The following is a 27626-nucleotide window of genomic DNA, read 5'->3' as shown; positions in this document are numbered from 1 at the left end:
TAACTTTAAAACCATGACCCTGTGTCATGATTTGGCATGAACCTTTGGCTTCATAACAGAATTAATATTTTTTCTTAATCTATGTTGTTACGAACTTGTTTTTCAAAGAGTTACTGAACCCCACAAGTTGTCTATCTCCAGTATTGCATATTTTTTTTTTAGCCACCACATTGAAATGACAAGTCTTTAATTGTATTTTAAATTCTTTTTATATGGTTTTCTTTCTGCTTAAACTGTATTTTTTTGTTATAATGCTTGTTGGAGTATGGAATAGCTTAAAAAAAGAATACATATGGATAAAAAACTGCTTTTCATCATTTGGTACAAGCATTTACCCACATATAAGTATGCCTATGTGCTTCGACAGAGGAAGCAGGATTAGGATGACATTCCAACTGCCACATGGTGTTTCCAGGAACAGAGAAAGTCACAGTGTAGGGAGCACAGTCAGTATATTTAAAAACATGGATATTTAGATGTCCTTGTGTGGCTGTGTTAAGACTCATATCAGTAGATGCACCGCCACAATCATGTCCTGTGGTAACTTCCTTCGTATGCAGTATATTGTTTCTTTGAACCTTTTATTACTGCTTACAATCTGATTTTGAGACTCACACACACAAAAAGGACTATTCAGGCACTCAGTGCTTCAATATTTGTTCAGTGTGAAGTGGAACTGTGTGGTTCTTTGCATCCTGCGCTCTTTGCCAGGAAATTTGGAAATAAAAGTGTTCAGTCCTGTTAACTATATGAAAGCTAGATGCATTTTTTTCTTATAAAGTACAAAACAAGTACTTAATCTCTTTGTTCAATGAATTACCAACTTGGTCTCCTCCCACAACAATAAGTCTTAACAACTATAGCAAGATTTCAGAATAAAGCATGACTGAAAGTGATGTGTTTTAGAGCCTTTTGTTGCCAGAACACTTTAGAAATCTGTGTGTTTCAATACTTTTTGTTGAACAAGCATAGTTTTTAAAACAATATTTGAATATTTATTTTCATGGTATGTAAGACACGTTCAGAAGTGATAGTTAGAGTTTGCAACTTTGTTCAGTTTACTCTGTGAGATATGGGGTAAAGATTTGGTCTGCAGGCTGTTTGAGGGAGAAGGATAAAGAAGAGTATAGTGAGGAGACCTCCTGAATAGAGCAAATGGAGTGTGTCTGTCTGTGTGTGGTGGATTCAGGAGGGAAAGGACCATGGTCTGTGCCACAGGAGGGTGCTGCAGCATGAACGGCATCCCTGGGCAATTGCCGTGGGTGGATGATCCTCGATTGTCCTTGTCCTTAAATTATTGGTATTATCTAAAGTTTACAGAAAGACTTACTTATAAAGTGAGGGATTTGCCTTCTGACTAATGAAATTATCTGTTGCTCTTCAGGACTGCAGATAAAAAGCATCAGTCAAGAAAAGCTTTCTTTCAGTTTGACACGAATGCAATTACACTTATATGAATTAATGGTACTTTAAATATTACACCTTAGGTTAGTTTTTGAAGGTGCTATAACTATCCACCATTGTAACCAGTGTACACCATGTAAAATAAGTGTTAATGAAACCTGAATGAGTTGATGACTTAATGGTATGTTACTTGTAATTACTTCTGTCAAACTTAAATTTATAAAACAGATCTCACAATGTAAACTAATAGATAAAATAACAAAGTATCTAAGAGAATATTTCTGTGAGTTTAATTTCTTTAGTAACTTCTTATTTCTTGGCTGATGTTATTCAGTAGTTTTGTTACAAATATTGTCCCATGTTTTGATTTGAAACAAGATACAGTATTTTCTTCTTAAATGTTCCCTGAGCTTTTCTTCTTGGCATTATGTGAGATTAGAGGATATTTCCAAAGTTTTTTTACTTTCCCACATGCATATTTTTTCCCCAAGTTGTTTTCAATCTTATTTCTCCATCCTGTTGTCCAGGTTTTAATTTCTTCCTGTTGCACGTGGCTGGAGTTGCAGTTGAGCACAACCAGTAACAGTCCTGTCTCTCTAGCTCCTTTCAGAATGTTTGTAATTTCTTTCCTTGGGCACTCCATTTCTTTCTGACGCTCACTTTCCTACCTTGTTTTAAACCTGTCCTTATTTGTTGCAACTTTGACCAAGGATAAAAAAGGTTTTCCATTCAAAATGATTGGCACAGATTTGGAAGAAGGTGTTTTGTTTTTATTTGATGTTGAAAGTCATCCCTTTAGTTAGTGCTAAGAAATGCATATTTGAATTCTGAACGTTCAGATTTCTGTAAGGAAGTGACGTGAGCATGATATTCAGTGGAAAAAATAGCAAATGTTGAATGCTGGTGTAGAGTCCATGCTGCCTGACAGGAGGCACACTGTATTTTAAATTAACCAATGTGATAAAAAATTTAAATGTTATAATATAGACATCTTTTGTAAAACTTTGCAACATTTATGGTGTAGTGCTGACAGCTGCACTTGACTTAATATATAGCATTCTGGTGGTTTGGTGTGATAGACTGCTGGCTGTTTTAGAAGATAAATTACTGTTTATGTAGGTTTAAGTTAATGTTTCAAAAGCTTTCTTACTTAAAAAGCAGAGCATTATAAATAGCAATAAGTTCTCTGAAATGCTCTACACATTACAGACTGACAATTGCAAAAGAAAAGACTGATTATAAGTAGAAAACCTGTAACTATGTGTTTTGAGTAAATTGCTCTTATGTGTACTCTTTAACATTGATTAACTAGAAAGTTTTTGCAGCCATTCAGCCAGCTTTTGTAGTTTAGTCCAATAGTTTTTAATAATGTTATTTAAATAAGATGTAATTGATAAATTACATTTGGTGAAAAATCTGTTCTTCTCCATCATGGTGTCTGAAGTTAAGCTTAAAAAGAAAGAATAAAATCAAGGACAAATTTGCAAGTGAATTGTTAGAAATACAGCAGAGCTATTAATGTGTACTTGAAAGTTTAAAGACAAGCATTTTGGGAAATTATGTGGAAGGTTTGCTTGAGACAACTAAATAATGAAGCTCTCAACTAGGCTTCTGTGTTTAGAATTCGATCAGCTGGCAAGTAAGAAAACTATGTAAGTTAAGAGAAACTATGTTTCAGATATGTATGTATCTGAAATTTCATGTACAGTTATACTCAGTAGATTTTAATTTCTTAAAGTTGTTTGAATATTCATACATAGAATTAATACAATTACATAGAGTTAGGTGTATGTTCATAGTATGCATGAGAAGTGTGAGAAGCACTATGGGAAATAAGAAGAAAGTGAAGTTTTGTCTTAATATAGCACTCAAAAAGCCATGACTATTATTTTTTTAAAGATTGTGCTGATTTTTTGAAAAGAAGAATAATTTTTTATTACTGTTTTGTTGGTGTTCCAGTTTCCTTCTGTAGATTGTCTTGTATGCCAACATCTCACTTATTCTTCAGTGAAATGCCCATACTTCTGAATTTGCAGAATGCAGTGAAAGCTGCAGCAGTTTAATCTTCCTGTGCCTGTGGCTGAGAAATCTTTCTACTAGAACCTTCTTGTATTGGCAAAAAATGTCCTGAAGAGTAGTACCTTGGGAAGAAGTCCCTGTTTTGGGTTCTGTGAAGAATGGCCACAAGCACAAATTTGGCTTGGACTTATCTTGGACAGTAACTGAGGAAGAAAGGATTGCTGGGCTGAAATCTCTGACCCAAATGCTTTTCAGTTGATTGGATTTTAAGATTGAAATTGTAAGGAAACCAGACCTGCATGGTTTGTCATCTCTGCTTCTTCTTCTTTTGCACTGCCCCATGACATTTTGAACCTACTTGCTAGTTTCAAACAATTTTGATGGAGAATGAGTCACTGCAAGCATAGCCTAAACACTTGTTTAGGTTATATATCAATAGCAGCTGGAGGCACCCTAGTGGGTATACTCTTCCTTCTGACATTGGCATGTATAATTCATTGCCATTTCATTACCTCTTTGCTCTCTTTCCATCCCCAGCACCTAACAAAAGCCAAGCACTAGCCAAATGATGCTCAGCACTGAAAAGAGCTTGCTTGGATAGCAAGTTCTCCGGGCAAAGCTTTGTGCCTCAGGCCTTTCACTGTTATATATTAGAGGTTTATTGTGATGATGGAAATTTGAGAGCTGAGGATTATTCAATTTGCTGGGACCCTGCTGTAGGTCTGCTGTTCAGTAGTGTTTGGGATTAGGAGAAAATTTGGTCTGGACAGTATTCTGCCTTACTCTGGAGGAAGTGGGTGGCAAGGTTATGTTGTAATAAAAATTATTACTACATCCTTGGCAGGTGCTTGGTGGAGAGAATTCTTGCACATGAGGTCTGGCTTTCTAATAAAATCCAGTAGGAAATGTGTTAGGGGAAAATACCCTCTAAAGAACGTGTGAAGCAGAGCTAAACTGCAACCCACCAGAACAGTGCAGGGAAACAAATACCATCAATCATCTAACACCACAAAGGAAAGTGATGTCTTGGTGAAGTCTGGGGCAAGTTGAAATAGTGCTGGAGACCAGTGCTGGCCCTCTGGCAGGTTGAGGAGAATATGAGAGAGTGACCTGAATGGATCAAACTTCTGCTAATGGTTCCCAGGTGTTGTTTAATGAATCGGTGATGTGGCTGAGCCATGCTTACCACGGTATTTTGATGTTGTGGCGAACGCTGCAGGAACAGACTTGATAAATGCTGGAGAAGTACTTCTCAGCCATTGCAAATATTTCAAGGTACCTGCAACAGGATGAGGGTATGTCTCGTCTTTGGTATAGTGTCTTCCAAAATAGCACAAATAAAAATGTAAGCAGTTGGTGTAAGAATGATATATGTTTGTTGTAGTGCTGGCCAGTTCAGTAGCTGGACCTGGAAGAGGGTGAGATGCTCCTCTGACAAACCCCAAATTGTGTGTTAGGCTGGGTGACAGTGGAACAGTCAGACTGGCCTGGAGTTTTCATGTATGGAGATAAATTATTTAAACTTGAAATATATATCCTATTTTGTTCTGACTTAATTTTCAAGAGATTTTTGAAATAGGTATCTGTTCTTTTATCACTCTTAATTTTATTGAATTTGCTTGTTTCTGAACACAAGTTGGAAAAGAGAAAAAAAATGCTTGTCACTTCTCTTAGGTTTCTGTCTGTTCTCCTGAGTTGTTTGTGTCACTCTTTTCTCCCAGGCCTTCAGGGTTAAACTGTTTCAGTCACTCTTCTTTCTCATTTTCAGTCACAGAGAATATATGGGCCAGAGTGACCCATTTCAGCCCATATTACTGGTTTTGCTGAAGAAGCTCACATTTCTGTTATGTCTTTCCTTTTGACTTTTGCTTTCAGTCAACCTGGTGTGAGAGTTACTGAGTTAGAGTTCTATGCACTGTGACTTTTGTGGAACAAATATTTCAGAATTGACTTTTTTTATCCCTTCCATCTTTGCTTCTGCAGTGATGCCAATTTTTGAGTATAGCTGCCAGTTGCTGCTGTAGTATTTCTTATTTTGGATTTTTTTTGTAGCTTTGACAGCTCTAGTCATGGGTCAGACTTCACTTTGTTTGCTATTAAATGCAGAATAATGTTACAGAATTAACACCACCCCACCCATATTCCTCCAAGCAAAGCACTGCACAAACTTCCTGTAACATGAGAGAATGAAATCTTGAAAAAGCTTATCCTAGGAGAAATTGCAGAAAAGTCATTTTGAGATGTTTGTTTCTATTAAAAAGCACTTACATCATGGTAGGTGGCCTCATAACTTTTTGAAACTACAGTAAATATATCAGAAACTTTACTAGATGATCAGTTAACAGTTTATAATACGAATTTCTTTACACAATAGAAAGAAGATATTTGTACAACTCCCCTCTAAAAGAACTTGCAAAGTAATTTTATTTGTTACTCTGTCTTGAGTGTTGAGAAATTGGGGTGTATTTCTGAGAACCACTTAGTGAGAACAGCCTGTTCTATTTATCTTTGGCTGTATGACTGTATCACCATGGGCTTTCAGACACTTGACAGCTCCTTTTCTTGTGAACAAAGGAATATTGCTTTCAAATAGCCTGGATAATCAGCTAATCAAAACAGTAGCAACATCACAGGGAGATTTTGTTATCCAGCAATCAATAGGAAGATGGCACATGTTTTGTGGTATCAGTGCAACAAGTGCCTCACAAAGCTTCCTGGCTTACCTTTGGGGCTGCTGTGGCAGCTTTTTAGCCTGTCCACAGCATTTGTGTGGATTTTTAACTCGTACCTCTATTTTGGAGCACATTGTGCTGTGCTAACATGGAATTAACTCAAGGCTTGTGCTGACATTGGGAGGTGGATGTAACACCCTCATCTAATGCCTGTACCTTAAATGTGCCTTGTTGGTCATCGCTGCTGGTTGTTTCTGTTAATTTAGCATCAGCCAAAATCATATGCAACAAGAGGCAAATAGATGCTGACACCTTGTTTAAATTGTTTCTTGATTGCTCCAGTTTGTCTGTTCTGCTTAACTTAAACCTTGTTTATTTGCCCCACTCCCCACGTCTCTGCCTCAAATTCCCTGGTATTTCTCCTTTGTAGTCTGGAACATAATATTAAGAGTTTATTTTGGACATGTTTCTACATGAAATAGTATTGAAAAAAACTGGCAGAAAAAAAAGACTTTCCAGCATGTTTTTGTCTGCTATGGAGAAATACACAGCTCAGTCTCTGAGTACTTGCTCTGAGGTATGTGATTTGAAAAGATTTAAAATTGAGTTTTATTACACTAGAAAAAAAAAGTGGCTAATCTCAAATAGTCTTTTGAAAGTATACTAGTATACTTTTGAAAGTATACTAGAAAGTATACTATAATTTCTGTGTGTAATACAGAATTCCTTAACTATTCTGCAAAATTGGAACACAGCCTGACTTGGCTAAATTGTCTTAAATATTTTACACTGTCATAGTTTTGAAATTACCCTGTATTTACATAATTTTAACGTAAATGTGTGTTAGATTATTAAATCACATCTTGCAAAAGATGTACAGATGTCATATGTAGCATATGTGAGTCACTGGATTTTCTTTGTTTCCGTGTTATGCTTCTGGTTTGCTGTTCATTAAAGAAATAATAAAATTAATTTTCTGTACTAATTTCTAAGCAGTGCTTAACCTATGTTAGCCAGCAGAAGTGTTACTGTGATGTTAGAAGTGTAATATGAATCTGTTTATGTGTAATGCATATTAGCAAGTGTATAACAGTGGAAAAGAACCAGATGTCCTTTGGAAAGCAAGATCTTCATGGTGCTTACCATTTTAGTGAAACTTGTGTATTTTGAAGATAATATTTTCAAAAATTTGTATTACTTTTTGTTTCATTTTCACATGCAGAGGAATCGTAGTGCAATGTGGAATGGTTTCTGGTGATGATCTAGTCAGCTTCATGCCCAAAGCAAGTGCAAATAGAACGGGTTGCTGCAGGGCTTGGCCATCCAAGTGCTGCATAATTCCAGGGACTGAGACTCTACCACCTCTCTGGGCAGCCAGTTCAATACTTGATCACCCTCCAAATGATGAGAAACAGCTTGCCCTGCTTGGAATTGCATGGTTCAGATTTGTACCTTGAAAAGATGAGTGGCAACAGACGCAGTCTGGATCCCACTTCTCTCAGTATGTACCCTCCCAGTATGTAGCTGTAGGCAGCAGTGGGATCATCCTTCTCCAGGCTGGACAACCCTAATATATCTCAAATTTATCTCAGTCTGCCCTGAGAGGGAGCACAGGAGATTGCTTCTCTGCCCTAACCACCATGGTGGTCCTCTGTAGATCTGCTTCTGGAGTGTCTTGGGGAGCCCTCAGCTGGGTGCAGTATTCCATACAGTGTCTCACAGGGAGCTGAGGGAGGAGGATAATTCTGCCCCTGGGTCCCCCCTTGCTAATACAGCCAGCACACATTTGGCCTTTGCAGCAAGGAGAAGCTGCTGACTCATGGGCAGCTTGCTGCCCCCTGGCACCCTTGGATTGGTTTTTGAAAAGCTGTTCTTGAGCGGTTTGGGTTTGAGTCTACAGTTCCAGAGTATCTTTATCCTGGGTGCTCCAGCACTCAGTGTTTACATCTGGATTTCACTGAGTTCCTGACAGCCCTTTCTGCACCCCCTCAAGGTCCCTAGCAATAGCAGCTCTGCCCACCAGTGCATTGGCTCCTCTCCCTAGGCAGGTACTATCTGCAGTTTTGATGAGAGTGCACTCTATCCCGTCTTCAGTTAAAACACCATGGACTTGGCACTGATCCCTGAAGGATGCCTCAAGTAGCCAGTCATCAGCTGGGCTTGGCAGCTTGATCACAGCCCTTTGAGCTCAGTGGTGCAGCCACTTTTTCACTGAACTCCCACTGTCCAGCTGGTGTCTCACCAGTCTGTGGATGAGGAGGTTGCCCATGTGAGGAGATGGTGTCAAAGGCCTTGCTAAAATGAGCACATCCTGAATGTTGCTTCACAGGCACCCAACTGCTCAGCCATGTGAGCACTGTCCACTAGTGGGAAATAAGTTCCACTCCCTCAGTTCTTGCATCTTGCCATTTGAAATAAATTTTATGGAAATACTAATAGATATCTTTTAATGAATTGTAAAGGATATTAAGTTTATTGTTTTAGAAATGATAGAGGGTGAGAAAAAGCAAATCTTATAAAGGAAAAGGGGAAAAATGGGGATGGAGAGCTCTTTGCAAGTTTGTGTAGTAAGTAATTTGAATCAGTTTGGGTTTTAAAATTTTAATTCATAATAGTCATTGATTTTAGACAGCTTCTTCGTTTTTCTTTTGGTTTGTTTCTATAGAACCCAATTGTCTAACTTGGTTTTATGAAAGCAGAGGGACAGTATTTGTATAAATAGCCAAGTGATCTCCAAGAGAGCATTGTTTTCCTGTGAAGTGTGCTTATGAGGCATTTTGGAGATCTTGCACGTTGAATAGGATTTCTGTGTTTTAAAAAGAGAGTGTGTGTTTTTTTAGGAGAAAATTATTTTGAAATTGAAAAGCATAATGAACAAAGGAAAGAATAATGAACTAAGATTATAAACTCCAGTTATTAGGAAAGATCAAATTAAACCTCATCTGTTGTGTGTTCAAGTATTGTCAATTGGAATTTGCTCTAAACCTTGCAATAATGGTTTTAATTTGCAGTAGAAAAAGAACTTGAATATAACTTTACTAGCCTAGGTATCTTTAGCATGTTACTTATGACTTGCATAGTTCTAGAACTAACTATAGTGCTTCATAAAAACATTTCAGCTGCATCTGACACGTCTGTCAAAAGTGAAAACAGAGCCTGGTTGTGCAAAATTGTATTTGTTGTATTTGCAGAACAACACCCCAAAACAGGACCTCTTGTTCAAATTTAAGTTTTCTAGGCTTTACTTCTGATACAAGCTAGTGGGAAAAGATACTTTTGTAAATTACTTGTCTTACTTAAAAATCATCTCTCTAGATATATCATGAGTATTTTTAGTTTTCCACTGCTGTGGCTATTGTTTGGAATTGTTCTCATTAATGATAAAATGAATGGACATTTATCAAATCTCATTCCATAACGATAGTTATTAGTACTTTTAGAATGTAACTCCCTTCCCACCACCATTATGATTTTGACTTCAGCTTTTAAATGTTTGTCATCTGGTGTGAGGTGGATTTATGGGAGTGCAGTAATTTTGGTGCTTTTTGGCTGGGTGTTTCTGATGACATCACTGTGATCTAGACACAGTGTGTGACTCTAGTTGGTTCCAGTTTTAAATAGTTTCATAATTATGCTAGTTTTGGCAGTTTCCTTGGAACTTTCCCCATCTCTCTAATGAACATGTTTTACTTCTGGGCTTATGAGGCAACCACATGTTTGAGAAATTAATAGTGTGCTCTTAAAGTTAACATTGAGCAGAAGTGTGCAGATACAAAAACCTTCTGGATATATGTGTACTTAGGAGTGTAGGTTTTTTTAAGTTCATGGCCACTCTTATTGTCTTTGAGTAATTGAAGAATACATTTGGTTTATAAAATATCAGTAACTGTTGTGAAAAATGGTGCGTATGTTCATGCTCGAAGACCTCAAAATCAACCCTTGCAGCTCCCAAAAATATTTTTGATAATTGTGTATTGTTATGAAATGAATGGATGTTATTCCAGATTACAAAAAAACCCACACCCTTTTTTCAAATGTCAGTCAGGTTGAATTCTTCTTAAATGTAGGTGTACTCTGTTACTTTGTATGGATTTAGTCACACAGGTGTATTTCTGAGATAAATTTGCTTTGTTTTGGCACCATTTTGGAATATGTACATTTTTGCTTGTGTTGAGGTCCAGCTCGCTGTAAAGGATTTACAGCCGTTTTTCCATCACAACAGACTTGTAGCTCAGGGAAATATGAAAAACTTACTGGATGTAATGTGTTTATTAATTGATTTTTAATTTGTGTTTATTTAGTTTATTTAATTTATTTAATGTTGAGATTTGAGACTGTTTCAAAATTAAGGATTCTCCTCTCCTTTCCTTTAAAAAAACAATCCCTCCTCAAAAATATTAGTGTTTATTCCTAGCTCTCTCAAAGTGGTAAAAGCTTAAACCACTCTTACTTAATCTTTACTCATAATACTCAAAAATATTACATAGATGTTGTGAAGTTTTGAGAACATGTATTGAGCATAATTACAGCAGTATGTAGATAGAAAAGTTAGACTTGAATGTAGTCAGGCTTGATAGAGTTAACACTTCAGTAAAAGAACTCCCCCATTTCCTTCTCCCCCCTTCTCTTCATTTTGTAGTCAAGTGTAATGTGATCCTATCAGACCAAGTCATTAAATAGTTGCAGCACAGCGTTCGGTGCAATCCATGAGTGAGCTTGGGGAAGAAGGAAATGTGGTAATTGAGCTTGGGCTTTTCTTCAAGTTCAAAACATAAACAATTGTGTAGTGTCTTACCTGAAAAAAATACTTCTGTGCTACATGTAAACTGGTTTCCAAGAAAGTATATCTAAAAGTGATTTCAGAAATTTTAGAGTAAGAGTGTGTGATCTAAGTTTGTTCAGTAAACTGGAGAGGAAGGAGAGTTGAGCTCTGCTGATTACAAAATATATATGAAGAGGCATCCATCATGCTGGACTTAATAAAAGCTTTAAGCTCTTGCTTTATCTCTGTCAGGTATGCCATAAAGAGAAAGGTGGTTTTCTACTGAAATTGCTCCACAGTTTTAGGTTCAGGGACAGTCTTCAGGAGACTTGCATTCCTCAATGAAAAGTATCAGAAGTTTGTCAGAGATGAGAAAACAAACAAATGCCCTCTAAATAGAGCTGATTCTCGACACTCGTTATGGGATTTTTTATGCACTGGAATGAGACTTTCCTGTATGACTAAAATTGCCAAATAACCTTAAAATAAAAAGCATCCAACAGCTTGCTTTGCAATACTATATTAGTAACTGGAAAATCTCAAATCCTTTATGGTAACTCATCATTCTTTCAGAAGCTATCATGTAGTCTTCTAATATATGAATATGTCTGTCTTATGCAATTGCCCCAAATGAGTTAAAGCTTCTACCTTAATCTTGTCTTTCCCCCAGCTAAGATTCTAGTGCTCTTCTTTTTTTTCCCTTAGGGAAATGGTCTTCATTTCATCAGAGAATTTCCCTGTTTTGTTCTAAGTACAGAGTGGAAGGAAAAAAAATTCTTTAGTTACTTTTGAAGTTGTAGACTTGCATTTGAAGTGTATCATTGCATGTATTAATTGTTTTTAATGGAAAGCAAAATCCACATGAAAAAGCAAGTAATGTGAAGATTCCCTTTTGTAATTTCTCTGAGATTATTAGAAATACCAGGCAGCACATGGAGAAACACATTATCTGTCCTGTATAGAAATCCAGCAAAATTTAAGCTGCTTGCTTTTCATGTTAAGAGGACTTAAGAATATTATAATTCATACTATGTTACTTAACATTTGTTCCCCAAAGCTTCTTTTTGTGAACAAATTTTGTGATATGATCAGTGGAATGAGCCAGAAAGCATTTTTCACTTTTTCTGCAAGAGACTCTATCAAATTAATTTGGCTTAGGTCAAAAGCTGTGTTTGCATCCTCTTTAACCTGTACTTTTAATACATTTACAAGAATATTTGCATTGCTTCTCTTGGCATTCTTAGACTTGAACCTTGTGCTTAAACTGTCATTCTGGAATGTAATGGGAATACTACTGGTGTATTTAAAATCCTAGATTCAGCTAATTAAGATTTTCACGTGTCTGCAAATCTCATCTTGAAAGGCTTATATCACATTCTGGAATTATGAGCCATGTTTCTGCTTCTGAATTCCTTATGTTGAATAAACTATATAGAAGCTCAAGAGGAGCAGGTGTCCTCAGTTCATTTATCTTTTCTGGGGTCATGTTTTACTGTTATAGAAGTCTGTAAAAATATTTTGCTTCATGAATCAGTTTCAATTAGTGGTATTAGGAAGGATGTGACACTGACATCTTGGAACCATCTGAGGTGGTTTCATGAGTAGGCATATAAGCTCATGCAATTAGGTAGTTTCTCATACTTGTTTTGATAATCTGCAAGGATCTGTCTCTGAAGGAATGTTTCAGCAGAAATGCAGCTAGAAAAAAATATGTTCAGTTGAAATAAATATTTAAATGACAGGTTTCTTTTTTAAACTAAAGTTAGTGCAGGTATTCATTTAATGTTTTCAAGCTTGTTTTGCGTCAACTTCTGTAGTACAGGATTGAGTTGATGGAAAAACAGTAACAGAAATTAGAGAACCTTTACCAAGTTCTCCCCATATTTATTTTCTTTTTGTTTGGTTGACTTCATTGCTTTCTTTTCCTCTAGCAGGAAGACCACGAAAGTTGTGGTTCCAGTTCCACAAACCGCAGTACCACAGAAAGCTTGAAATCAGCAGTAAAATCACGACGAGTTCAGCAGTCTGCTTCTCCTGACCCTGATTTACCTCCAGGTAATCCATCATTTCAGGAACTGGTTATGTATTTTTGTGTAACTCAAATGCAGAAGTTTATTCAGTGATCCCTGTGTTTAGTTAGCTTATTATGGTTTTGTCTACCTACAAATCACAAAGGATAGTGAAATACTTATAAGTTAGAAAATAGAACCAAATCATAAAAAAATGTAGTTTAATGCTGATAACCTTTTTCTCCATTTTATCAAATTCTTAAATTGACATAATTCATTTATAGTTCAAGGTAGCATTATAGAATGACTTGGATTGGAAGGGACCTTAAAAATCATCTAGTTCCAACCCCCAGCTATGGGGAGGGACACCTTTCACTCAACCAGGTTGCTCAAAGCCCCATCCAGTCTGACCTTGAACACACCTTCTCTAGGACACCTGTTGCAGCGCCTCAAAATAAAGATTTTTTTTTCTATTATCTAATCTAAACCTGCCCTCTTTCAGTTTAAAACAGTTATCCTATGTCCTATCTGTACATGTCCTTGTGAAAAGTCCCTCTTCAGCTTTCTTGTAGACTCCCTTTAGGTAGTGGAAGGCTGCTGTAAGGTTTTTCTGGAGACTTCTCTTTCTCAGGCTGAAAACCCGAAACTCTCTCATGTTTTATTAATGTTTTTTATTGAGCCCTGTATCTACTGGTGGAGATTGTCACCATTTTTTTTCCCCTGGATATGGAATTTCAGTGTGAATGGGAAGTTTAGATGCTGAAATTGGAGAAATTTTATGATACAAAAATGCCTAAGGAAATATGTATCTGACTGCAGTTACCTCTGAGTGTGGATATGAGGTGATTCATGCAGAAAGGTAAAATTGGAGAGTACTGGAATGAGTTGCAGTTTGCTGTCTTGGTCAAGTAATTTTAGATAGGTAAAAAATATGATAGTTTTGTGTGAGATTTTGTTGCTGTCTTTTGTTAACAGAAGCTTTATACTTGACTTGAATCAAAAGACAACATTGACATTTAGTGTGTGTAATATGATGTGCTACATGGTATTATCTTGCTTGGAAATGGTTACTTGAGGAGTCAGGGCTGGGGGGTCTTTTAGAGCTTCCTGACTCAACAAACTCCAGGGGCTTGGAATTGGGGGAAACCATGTCCTACCATGGACAGCGCTCCAGCTGTGGCAGCTCTCTGGAATTTGTCTCTTTGGGTCACATCTGCAAACAACAAAAGTCAAAGGCTACTCAAAAATTTTATGAATATATTTCCTTCAACGACATTTGCAGGATTTTTGTAAGTTACCTCCTTGTGGCGAAATTGTATCAATATAGTTGTATTAATTGTTGTAAAATATGAAGTTGTAAATACAGGTGGCTTTGGTTTTGGTTTTGAGTGGAGAAATAGCACGGTTTAGTATAGATTTACCTATCTGGTAAAATGTCCTAAGATTTAATTTGCACATCCAGAATTTTAGTAAGATGTGGAGTCATCTGCTTAGGTGTGGTTTTTTTTTTTTTTTTACGTTTCCGGAGGATATTTTAAAAAAGATTTCTTTGTCCTTTTGTTTTAGCGTCCTTGGAGATTAATCTCCAGAGGCAAAGTTTAGCTAAAACTGTAGCTTTGGCAACATCAGACTCCTGCTAAACTTCAATTGTTTAGATATGTGTATTCTGATGGTATTGATTTTATGACTACAGAGATACTAAATTTTTGGAGTGTTGGATTTGAAATTGCATTTGTAGCACTTAATGCTCAGTGCAGCCTCCTGGGTTCTGGAGAATTTGAAAAAAGCACACTTGTGGACTTTGTGTTGCCCCTCAGGAAAGAATTTAGCCCTACAGATTTTTTGGTAGTTTTATTCACTTGCTGTAGAACACCTATATTTCAGTGGCAAAGATGCCCATAGTGTTATTCTTAGAAATCACAGAAGTATAAGTAACCTTTATCTGCTTTTTCTCACTTCTATTTAAAACAAAACCCTTTTGAAAAAATCTCCATACACGAAAAACCAACAAACCCTTTATTATACACGAACTTACTGATGTTTTTATTATTTTGGTTTGAATTGTAGGAATTACAATTTCTTAAAAGACTGTTCCTCACGTGTGAAAATCTGTTTCTAGTATATTTGAAGCTAAACTTATTTAGGAAGCTGGTTTTTGTATGATACATCTGACAATGTAGTGTACCACTGGCTGGAAATATCTCCATAGGCAGTTTTGCAGTTTTGAGCAAATCCATGACCCCTGGTTTTTTTTTTGGGAAGATGGGACTGTGCTTCCTCTCTTAATGCCTTCAGCCAAAAAGACATACAGATGAAAATGGCGCTACTCTTTTCCTGAAAGACCCTTGACAGCAAAATACTGAAGAAACTTTGGACCTGTGGAGAGACAGCTGCACTTTTTTCAATGAAATTAGTAGCTTGCTTTAAAATCATATTTAAATAACTGGCTATAATTTTATAATTGCTAGTTAAATAGTCTGCAAAAATATTTCTATACTGAAATTAGGAAAAGGAGCTAAATGCCTTGTGCTGCTTTCTACTTATGTACAGGTTGGTTTACATCACTCTAGTGATGAATATGGGTCTCTTATGCCCCTTAATTACTGAAGTAATAAATCTGGCTTTCTGAGTTCATATAAACTAAAAATGTCATTGTTTGAAGGAGTCAGTGAGAAAATCCTTAAAAACAGGTTATTCCACATATTTTTCAGTAGTTTTAGATTGATATGCAGAAAAAGCCAATTCAGATTATGTTAGAAATCTGACAGTACTAAGCTCTGAAAACATTGAATTTGACTGTATTTCTGGATTTCCTCTTTCTGGTCATTGAGGACTTTGAATCCTGAAAAACCAAAAAATGTTCTATGTCAGCTGGGCAAATTTTTAGTTGTGGAACTCAAGAAAATCACTTATGTAATGGTAAAATTTTCCACATACCCTAAAGTGAAAAATTATATATGAGTGTGAAAAAGATGAATACCTAGAAAAAGCAGAGTAGAATGGAAGTAGCAACGTAAGTATTTTCCTAGTTAACTGACAATACTTTGATGTTTATTTTAATTCTTAATTTGAATTAAAACTCCCTTGTGTCAACAATTTTATTTAATGCAGGTTTCAGAAAACTGCTCTTGAAGCCTGTGGGTTTAGGCCTCTATCATTAGCTAGCTTTTTTAAGCATAGTCACCAAACTAGAACTTGATAGTGTCTATGAAATGTATTTTTAGATGTGTGTAATGTGATAAATTTCAAAACAGAGAAATTCTAAGGCTTGTTTTTTTCTAGCACAAGTGAGTTGGGTCCACAGATAGCTTCAGTATGCATGAAAGACAGGAATATGGATAGTATTTAATTTCTTTATGATATTGTTAAAAATATTAATGTTTGCCACATACTGTGAATTCCCAGGTGAGATATTTTTTCAATAACATTACATCTAAAAATATGTAAATGGATTTGTTCCCAGCAGGCTTCAGTGCAGGTGCTTACTATTTGGTTGTTGACAGAAATTGGTTTCAGTAAGACCTCAGAGGGGTCTTTCTGAACAAGATGTGGATATATTAGGTTTTAGAATGAGAAAGTTCCAGATGTGTTAATACTTAGTTAACTTATAAAAAAACTGTGGGAGCACCTAGGCATAATATATGTGCACTTGAAAAGTAACCTAGCAGCTGGTATTCACTTTTCCAAACCTATTTCTAAATATAGGTTTCTCAAGTAATTGTTAAAGTTCTTTGTCTACAGTAATCCATAGTGTTATGTTTTCTTAATTAGTTTCAAAGTTAATTAGTTTTGTGTGCTCTATTGTATTCATAGTTTTTAAGAACTTTTTTAATGGTATCTTGCATTTCTAGGATGCTGATTGACTTAACAACTACACAGAGTGTTAAAGAGTTTTAAGTTGTGTTAATTTTTGGGTAAAAATGATACATAGTTTGTTTAAATTTTGATTCTTTAAAACAGTGCAAGTTAAGAATAGTAAATGTATTGAAATAATGATTGTTTTTACTAAATAAATGAGTTTATCATGTCTTCCTTATCTTTGCCAAGAATTTGTTTTAATTTATAGGTTATGTTCAGAGTTTGATTAGGCGTGTTGTAAATAATGTCAACATTGTGATCAACAATCTCATCTTAAAATATGTGGAGGATGATATTGTTCTCTCAGTCAATATCACTTCTGCAGAATGCTATACAGTGGATGAGTTTTGGGATCGAGCATTTATGGACATCTCTGGTGAGTTAATATTTTTTGGTTTTACTTACCACTGTGGAGGCACTCTTAAATTCCTACAGAAATTATTGTCTCATAAAAATGGCTTTTTTTTTTATCAGAAGTAGGACAATTTATGTCTGTTTTGATTTCCAGTCAATTTTTTCTCTTGTTCTTACCTTAATTCTGATGAGCCAACTGTAATATTATAGACTGATTGATACTACATCCTTGTATGATCACAGATAATCATACAAGGTGTCTTGTCCTCTGTTCACGCTTGCTGTGGTATTTTAATTAGTGCTTGCTGCTGGCACTGAGTGCTTAGGCAAGTTTTGTGAGTAGGCAGTAGCACATTAAGGCATTCCATTGCACTTGTTTGTGATGGTCTTCTAACCCTGAACAGGCTGGCAAGAGAGGCAGTCAGAGGTGCTTACAGTAGTGAGCACAGCATACCAGTTGCAAGGCATGATTCATTTCACTTCACATTTTCAGGGGAAGAAAGCCCCCAACTTCTGACTCTTTATCTTGGTGTTCAGTGTTTGAACGTTTCAGTCCTTGAATTACCAACACACCTGTAAGTCTGGGTGCTCTTACTGATATTGGCTAGAGGTGGAACTGGGGCACAGTAACTGTGCTAAGATCACACAGAAGGTTTCAGGTAGAGTGTTGAATTCAATTAATGTTTTCCTGAACCTGTTTTTTTTTTTTGTTCTGGCTAAAATAATTACAAACTAATATGACAAAATCACAAAATATATTTCGTGTTAAGATCACTACAAAAGCTTTTGTTTCTTTTGGAAGGTTCAAAAGAAAGCTTTGGGGGATAATACGCAAAACTATTTCTGTGGGAATAATGAGAATCATAGTAATCGTATGCTTCCACATGAAACAGTACTCTTCTTTTATAAAAAGAGGCAAGTTATAGCAGACAGGGTGAAAATTTTTATTGGGTGTAACTAATTTGTCCTCACCTCCTGTGCGTTCAGCATAACAGCAAATGATCCTCTTCAGTCACATAAGCAAGTACTTTGCTTCTCTTCAGTCACACAAACAAGTACTTTGATTTAAATAATGACTAAAAAGCTGTCTTGTGTTGCTTTCTTCTAGTTAAGAACCTGTATGCACAACTTAATTCTTGTATGTAATACACTTTTTTAACCTATACGCTTCTTTTAAAAGCCACTGATCTGGTACTGAGGAAGATGATCAACTTTTCTGACTGCACAGTATGTCTTGATAAGAGAAATGCTAGTGGTAAAATTGAATTTTACCAGGAACCTCTGCTGTACAAGTGTTCCTTCAGGACTCGTCTGCATTTTACTTATGATAACCTCAACTCCAAAATGCCATCAATTATTAAAGTAGGTATCCAAAATAATTATTTTTGCTACTCCCTTATGAAGTTTTGAGGCTTTTCAAAATATCCATTAAAATTTTAAGTAAAATGAAAAGCTTATGCTGTTGTGTTTTGCTAAAGGAATTTTTAAATTGTATTTTGTTCATATGATGCAGTTAGTTTATGTGCAGAAACAGCACCTAAGTAAGTAAGTTATGTTCTCTAATATTTTCATTTTTTCCTGGCATTTAAAAGAAACCCCATAATTTTAAGGGGGGAAAGAAAGTCTGCAGATAATCTGTTAAAAAACCCTCGGTGGTATACTTTAGGGTGTCTGCAATAAGATGGAAAGGATTTTTTTTGCCTTAAGTTATTGTTTCCAATATAGCTCCACCTGTTATGAATAACGTGAAGCATCAGTGGATTGACAGTCTGTAGTGTACCACGTGAGATGGATTAGCAAGCCAAACTCAGCTCCTAGTGAGCAGTGGCACAATGTTATTATTATTATGAGTAGTAGCATTAATATTAGTATTAGTATTATTATCTGTGGGTCATAAGGATGCAGTTTTTAGCGACTGCCTAAAATATTTAGCCAATGATTGGAAATAGTTTTTTTTTTTTTTTCATATGGCTGAAGCAAAAAGAACTGCTATTAGTAAATATAACAACTTCATTTATGGAATTACATTTAATCTGAGGATGCTAAAATCCTTTTAAAAGCCTCTGCTGCAAATGGTATTACTGTAGCTTCAGCACCCTCAAGGGTTGGTTGCTGAAGGTTTTTCCAGCTCAGGACAATAGCCAGCAGTGCTCCAAAGTAATTTTACATGGTTTTTGAATTGGATTGCATTAAGGCCAACACTGGTACGTAGTTACTTTTAATTTCCATTATTTTCACCTGCAACATGTAGAAACTGGACCTGGAGTTGAAAATATGTCTGATGTTGGACAGTAGTTTTGGTACAATAATTTTATGCAGCTCTTACTTAATGAAAGGTACCTTTCTTGTCTTGTTGGACTTTGATGTTATAGAATGATCACATATTCAAAATATTTTGAAGTATTTAGCTGTTTAACAGCTAAAATTTTAAAAGAAGGATAAGTTTTCATGCCATTAATTTTAGTCTTTGCAAAGCTTTCTTTCATTTAGTGAAAGATGTCTTAACTGCATATTTGAAATGGAATATTCAGAGGAGCCAGTTTTCTGCACTGCAGTTGGAATCAATTCTCCCCCCCATTACTTGGCCATTTGGAACAGTGTTTGGAGTGGGAAAGAGTCAAAATGAAGGACCTTGTATTTTAAAACCAGTATATCTAAAGTTTATCTAAATATACTATCTAGATATATAGGTTATCTAGAGCATGCAGAGATTTTAAAGAAACTCTATAATGAAAATAAAATTAGAGCATTGTAAGAGCATTTATTAAATGCTCTTACATCACTTAGATTTGAGAAAGTTCTTCAACAATAACTTTAAAAAACAAATACATAAATATTTGTGTGTGTAAAACATGTTACACTTAATTTTTCAGCTGAAGATGTCTCGTGTGGCAGCCCAAGTGAATGTTTTTGGTAGGCTTTGTTTGCAGCCCTTCGCCTTCTGTCGTATTGCACATCTCATTTTTGGAAATAAAATGCCCATACCAAATGAATACAGAGATGTATATGGTTTAAAACTAGGCTTTACTGATGTCAGAGCTTTGTATTATTTGGTTTTGTTCTCTTTGCATGTTACAGATTCACACATTAGTTGAAAGTTTGAAACTTTCAATCTCTGATCAGCAGCTTCCTATGTTTATACGTATAATGCAGCTTGGGATTGCTCTGTATTACGGAGAAATAGGCAACTTCAAAGATGGGGAAAGTGAAGAGTTGATTTGCCACACTAAAGATATGTTGGGAAATATCACAGGTGAGTACAGTTTTTAATTTGTAAGAAGAAATGTTAAAAACATTAATTTCTTTGCTTTTTTGCAAATGTAAATATCCAAGTCTAGTTCTTGCCAAGTATCTTGATAGTCTTGCAGTTTGCTAGAGGCATTGTACTGGGTAAGGATGCAGTGCTTTCACATGCTTAATGTTTTGTTCTATAATTCTGATGGTCTTAATTAACTGAGGTTAAATATGATCTAAGAAGACCATTTTGAGAGTTGTGACACTGTAGGGTACTTCGGATTTGTCTGTCAGTATATCATGCATTAAAGCACCTTTCCGTAAGCAAGTCTGAAACTGGCAGCAGCCACACTTGAGCTAAATAAGAGAAAAGCCAAAGTGTATGTGCTTCTTAATTTCTTTTAAAGTGGTCATTGAGAGTAGATGTAACTTGTCCTAAGCAAGGAAGTATTACTTTGTTCTGTTTCCCATAGTTCTGTCCTTTTACCTTGTCTGGTCTCAACTTTTTATTTTCATATAACACGTGTTCCTTCTTCTGTGTGATCTTTTGTGGTAACTTAGTGCAACAGGATCTTTTCAGGAGCATTGCAGTCATGAGGGGTGAATGTTCTTCATCTTTGTGTGATTGCTTCCCATCTGCTGCTTCTCAGGCACATGGGGTGACTCTCGGGGTGATTCTGTGCAGGGCCTGGAGTTGGTCCTTGTGGGTTCCTTCCAACCCAACTTATTCTGCAATTCTCTGAATTTATTTCGAGATTTGTATTTTAATTTAAATCGCCTCAAGACAAAAGTTGTGGTTATCTTTCTAAGGTTGCATTTGAATCTTTTGAATTGGGGAAATAGGAAGAGAAATTTACCTCACCTAGAAAATTCTTGGAATTTCAGTTGAAGGTGACATAGCTTTCTTAAGCTAGGCTTAAATTTATAATATTGCAGCAGTTTAAAGCTATGCATAAACTAATAAATTAATTATGTTCTGTTGAAGAAAATATACCATTTTAATTCGCATTAGGAGACTGTAATATTTTAAAAAATTCTGTGTTGCTGTCGTTGCTGTCTTCTCTGTTTTCAGAGAAATAGATGCATGATGGGTAAATGACAGCAGTGGAAATTTTTTTCCGAATATGGCCTTCACTGTTGTTTGGCACAGATAACTGTTTCACTCTTATTTCAGATGTAGAATCCTCTGTCATGTTACTGCTGTGTATAAATGAGAAAACAAATAAGATATCTGTAAATAGTTCTCTCTTATTGTCTCTGAAGATGGGTTTTCTGCACTAGAAACTCTGCATTGCAAACATGAGTTCATTACACAAAATACATGATTAGAAGGAATATTCTGCAAATATTGGCTTAATATTCTGCTGAGACTTTAAAAGCATACAAGTTTTAGAAAAATCATCAGTGTGTATTTTAGTAACTTTCTGTATCTAACCAATGATTTGTACTATTTACAGGACAAAGTGTCAGGAAGTTTTCTCTGAAGCACTGCATTGCCCTTGCTTTCAGACAGAGGGTTGTCTCTGTATCATGGAATATCATTCTTTTGTTAGAATGAAGTTTTCCCCAAATTTGGCTAAGTGTTTATGCCATGGAGAATGACAATGTATTTAGCATTGCTTGAATTTAGTGGCTGCATTCCTGGAGTCAGTAAGGCAACTAGTAGAAAGAAGAGAGAAATCATATGAGTCAATGTGAGAACAGCTGGGATGGGTAAGCAGTGACTTTCAGATGAAAAAAAGATAAGGATTGGGGACAGAGTAACTGGGATGAGAAAACTGGAATGAAGCTTTAACTGTGGAAGAAGACAGAAGTCAGCAGAGCTATGTGGGTTTTACTCAGCTTCTTTTGGTTAAGGTGTGAAGATGTGGTGATACAAATATAATTTAAGCAACGATTAATGTTAAAAGGCATCTTCCTACAAGTACACAGTTGCTTTTGCATCTAGAATTAAATTTGAAGTTCTTACATCCAAATATGTGTAAAATCTTGGGCAGTCCATCTTGTCATCTCTGTATTAATGAGTGCCTTCAGGAATGTTGAATTGCAATTGCTGTTGGTCAGTCCCATTTGCAGTCTTTTGAACAACTGTCAGTTTGACTTCCTAGCTTTTTGTAAGACAGCCATCTCAAAAAGAAATAATATAATGTAACTCTGCACTGTTATGCACAAGATGTTTCAGAAGGGTCAGGGATAAGATTGCAAAAGAAATCTGTAATTGCCTACACAGCTTTTGTTCAACTGTGCTGTGCTCTAACATTATTGTTGTACTTAATTATATGATCATATGTATTTGACAGAACTATCTCCTTCAGAACACAAGACAGATGGCAATTGTTGGATGGCCAAGGCAGAGATGTAGAGGCAGTTTTAGAAGCCCATTTGTATCTTTACTGCAAAATATTTTGCCACACACAAGCTAAAATGGTCATGCCATTTATGCTTGTTTCCAGTGTCTTAGTTGTGAGTTTGTAGTAGCTTCTTTGGTTTGTAGCAGACAAATTGTGGATAAGAACATGAATTTTAATGTATACATTATTTAGTGACACAAGAATGAACATCTACATCTCTGTCCTTGAAGCATGTACTAAGCTTCACTCATACAGTTTCATGGCTGATTCAATGAGATGAAAATTCATGCTATTGCCAGCAGGGATGCATTCCTTCCTTCTTCTTCTAGTGCCAGCACTTGTATTCATGTAGCCATAGGCTAGGCTGGATCACCCATACCTGGCTGAAAATATATTGACAGAGAAATAAATAAATAAATACCAAGAGAGTAATTTTCTACTATGTTAATTCCAGATTGATGTTGAGAGATACCAGTTTCCAGATTCCTATTACAGATAAATATCTCAAATCCTTTAAGAGAAAGTAAATTTCTGAAGGTCAAACTTGATTTGAGCATGCAAGCAGTGAGATGCAGTCACACTGCACTTGTGTAATATATATAAAATGTATTTCTTAACTGGAATCACTCTCCTGCATTATGGAGCAAGACTTCGTGTGAACTATGGCTAGAAAAAAATTACTTTAGAAACCTGATGCAGGGTAACATTTTGTCCTTTAACAAACTCATGTAAGTAAAACAGTGGTTTTGTCACTATGTTTCATTATCCAATATGTTTTCAGGCAATGAAGTGGTTAATGTAGTTAGTTCAAAGCAAAGAGACTGTGTTTCGTGTTTCCCACATACATGCTCTCCTTCATATATTCCTTGTTATAAATGAATTTACAATGCATTTATATTTGTAGTGTTTAGAGGATGTTGTGTGTTGTTTATCAGGCTGATGTGCATATTTTCTTAAGTTTGGTGATTGTATAGGGGCTGTAGTAGTTTTAATTTAGTGATAGAAAATATATATATATTTCTCTTTCAATTTTCTGTCTCACAGTATATAGGTAGAGGAGCTAGGGTAAAATGGTGCTTATTTTAATGTTTTCCAAAATATTAAAAAACATTATAATCCAAACTATTACTTGGCATATTTTACTGTTCTCTCTGTGTATTTCAAAAAGGGGTATGCTAAATGATGGTTGAAATTTATGGCCAGGTAGACCAAATGTTATACATGACCCAGGTTCTACAGCTCCACCTTTTTTTCATTTGTTGCCAGGCCTTCCACCATTTCTTTTGTGCTTGCCAACAGCAGTCTGTACTAAACTACTTGAGTCATGATCAGTGTCAGTTTTTTTCCTTCTACGGCTGACAGTTCTTCCTCTTGGCTTTTTCCAGGATTTTATGTGCACCTCTTCTGTATTTGCTGTGTTTCAAGATTTGTTTCTGGATTTAAATCTGCTCCTTGAGACTTGTATGAAGGGAGTAGAAAGGGAGCTTGCACTGCCTTTGTGGGAGGAGATACCCTTGCTTCTTAAGCAAGTGCAGAGAATTCTCAGGAGTGTTTTTTATTATTCTTTCCTCAGTTATGCAAGTATAAAAAGAGTAGAAGGCTAAAGAGTAGTTAAACTAAGCAATAAAATGTCTGAAACTTGTAAAAATGGGATCTCTGAGATTGAAAATACGTGAATAGAATTGGAATATGGCTATTTCTGTTCTCAGTTAAATGATTCATTGAACATAATGTTCACCTTCAGGAACAGTACTGCATCCAGTACTACCTAGTGTAATTCTGAAGTATTTAATTGCCCTCATGAGTCCCACAAAAGTGGTGATGAAGTCAGATAAAAGCTATTTGTACATGCAGTACATTACCTACCTGTTTAGATAATGAGTCTTAGACTTGAATCTTTGGGGAAGTTCTTACTTTGTTCTGCATGCGATCTCTGCTGATTTTCACAGGTGACCAACATTTTGACTTTTGACTCACAGATGGGTACCAGCATTTTTGAGCATAGATTAACTTGTAGTTAGTTATGTAGTAGCACAGATTAACTTGAAGTACTTTTGAATTTAATTTTAAAATTGGAAACTATAAGTTCATAATATCATTATTTAGTCAGATTTAATTGTAAAGCTTTAGGAAGTCTTTAATGAAAGCAGTCTTGAGGACTTGTGGTGTAGATGGCAAATTCTAGTCTCACTGCAGATGTATGATACTAAAACTATGGCCAAGACCCTTAATATTTTTTGGAGAAAAATGTTAATGAATCAAAGAAGTGCTTGAAAAAACTCATATTCAGTAATTTAAAATTTGTACTGTCTTCCTATAATTATAAGCCAAGTATCAGTGAATGCTGTGTGGAATACAGTCCAAGATAAATTTCACATACCTTAAATTTGAATTTAATAAATGATTTTTTAAGTATGGTTTATCTGAAATTTAGCTTGGTTTTTGTTTTAAAAGGCACAGAAGATGAAGCAAGCTCAGTAATGCAATATCCTACACAGTACATTGGTCAAGATCCTTACTTGCATCAAGATGATGACCAGCAACAAGGATGGGTTTCTTGGGCTTGGTCTTTTGTTCCTGCTATTGTGAGTTATGATGATGAAGAGAGTGATTCTGGTGGAATTGGTGATGGAACAGCAGAACAGCAGAAGTCTCAGTCCCTCAAGGATCCTATTATTTCAGTTGGCTTTTACTGTACAAAGGCAACAGTGACTTTTAAGGTAAATATTTCTCTGTGTCACTTATTGAGGAAGTGCATAAAGATTTCCTGAGCATTCAAATACTGTTTGATTCAAGACAAATATTGTTGGTATTATGATGGGAGTATTTAGTTAATGAATAACAAGAAATGTGAATGCTAAAAATTCCTCTTGAATTGTACTGGACTGATAATGGCAACGTGAGTAGTTTTTGTTATTTGAGCTTAGAATTTGAGTGTGAACTTCATCATGTTCAAAAGAAACCACTTAATTTACTTAGATTAATATTTTTTGATGGGAAAAAGCCTGAAGGCATTCTATGAATGTTCACTGCAGAATTCCATTACAAATACATATTTCTTTATAAAAGCCCCTCTAATTTAGAGCTAGGATTGGAGGAATTTTTAGAGACTATTCCTTTTTTGGACTATTGTATGTGAAAATACCATTTTAACTTGATAATGCTGAATTAATTTTCCATAGGTCGAAATTTTATTGAAGGAAAAAAAGATAAATAGTACATTTAGGCTGAGCTATAAACAGTATATGTAGAGAAATATTTAATATAAGCTCTAAGCACAGCTGGAAATTGTTGCTGGCCTTCTAATATTTTGTAAGCTTGCAGAAGGGAATATGGAGAGTCTGACTAAGATATTGAGATGTATTGATAGAAATTAGAAATTAAAGTATTGAATTAGCAGAATACTTGCAATGTTTCAAGCTATTTGCAAGCAATTCTATGTGCATGACTACACCAAATGGCTCTTGGCTTTACAATTAAGCATGTATTAAATCAAGGTCAGAACTTTGCCACAGAGTAATTTAGCATGATTTTTATGACTTTGAGCCTTTCAGATTAACTGCAAGACTTTTGTAACTCTCATACAAAAATTATGTGCCTGATTATACCCAGTACCATCAGGAGCTCCCTGTCCCTTTTCTGCCTGTTTGGCTTGACATCTGTGCACAAGAATGTTTTATGGGGCTTTATGCCTAATTTAGCTGGTTTTGTTTGGTGGTGTAGAAGGGCATTTAGCTGCTCAGAAACTGCGTGAAAGGGTGAGACAAGTGACTTTGGAAGCTGTAGATATTCTGTGGGGATGTTGATGTTTTAAGCCTTCAGCCTCCTGAAAAATTTGGTTGAAAAATTTGAAGATATCAACAGCATTCAAGTGTTCAGTTGTGTTCTTTTGTGTCAGTCTGCTTCAGCTTGCATTAAAAGAGGCTAAAAGTAAATATTATAATTTTGTTCCCTCCATTAATTATATTCCTGGGACACCGCTTGAAACATTAGTTATATTCCTGGGAATATAATTAATTATATTCCTGGGACACCGCTTGAAACATGAACAAGCCACTAAAGTCCAAATTTTTCATTTATCATGGCTCAGCATCTTCTTTTACACTGTCATACAGTAGTCATTTTGTGCTCTTGTTCCTCATGCAAGAAAACTCATTAAAAATAATATGAGCTTATTCTTTGAACATGTGTTTTGTTAGAGAGGGTTTTCCTAATGCTTCATTTGCAAATTCACGCATTTTATATTAGGAAGTGATTAAAAACTACTCAAAATGTAACATTTTGCATTTTAGAGATTTGAAATGTGAAGTGATGTATGATGCTAATATGGTGACAGGAGGAAAACAGAATTCATTGTTCTGCTTGCATGCAAAGAGTGTATGGAATTAATTTGTGGTTCATATTTTGGTTAAAAAATAAGGTCAAGTTTCTGCATTAACATTTTGAATAGTTGATATCATTCCAGCTAAAATCATGCCAAATTAAATGTACCGTTTTCTAATAATGGTGAAAACTATTCTTGTAATTTCTGAGTTCTTTTAATCAATTAATTGCTTTTCCTCCGCAATAATTGCACACAGGTGAAGGGTGATCAGTGACTTTTTTCGTCCAATTTTCTTGGACATTCAGATTACACAATTTTAAATTGAAACAGCATCCGTTTGTATCCAGTCTTGAAAACAAAGAGAGTGTGTAGATATTCGTTTCAAAAAATTACAATTTGAAGTATTTAAACTGTTCACCATAAACTAACTTGAGGTTTTTTTGTGCCAAATGTAATATATTCAATATAGAGTGCATCTTTTTACTTGTTTTTCTTGGCTCTATGTTATGTGCTTTAACCTGTGCATATTTTCCCATTTTGAATTTTTATATCGAAATCATGCAAGAAATATAAATGCATGTTGCTCTTGGTTGGCATGACATGAAACAAAAATGTGTATGGTTATAGTCAAAATGTGTC

General features: G+C 35.6%; 1 protein-coding gene across 4 annotated transcripts in view; it reads left to right on the top strand.

The window, feature by feature from the left end:
* VPS13B (vacuolar protein sorting 13 homolog B) overlaps window positions 1-27626 on the top strand; it is a 430338-nt gene that overhangs the window by 29385 nt on the left and 373327 nt on the right. For 3 of the 4 annotated variants that reach the window (XM_058033980.1, XM_058033988.1, XM_058033964.1), the window contains exons 4-8: window positions 12789-12912; window positions 16933-17100; window positions 18259-18440; window positions 20157-20331; window positions 25118-25383. In XM_058033980.1, the coding sequence (XP_057889963.1) occupies window positions 12789-12912; window positions 16933-17100; window positions 18259-18440; window positions 20157-20331; window positions 25118-25383 (915 nt within the window). The remainder of the gene's footprint in view (window positions 1-12788; window positions 12913-16932; window positions 17101-18258; window positions 18441-20156; window positions 20332-25117; window positions 25384-27626) is intronic. The other variant, XM_058033971.1, reaches the window with a different exon arrangement.

This window comes from Melospiza georgiana, chromosome 1 (assembly GCF_028018845.1).
Source record: "Melospiza georgiana isolate bMelGeo1 chromosome 1, bMelGeo1.pri, whole genome shotgun sequence".
Taxonomy (NCBI): Eukaryota; Metazoa; Chordata; class Aves; order Passeriformes; family Passerellidae; genus Melospiza; species Melospiza georgiana.
Note: the sequence above shows the minus strand (reverse complement) of the source record. Positions and strands in the feature narration are given on the sequence as shown.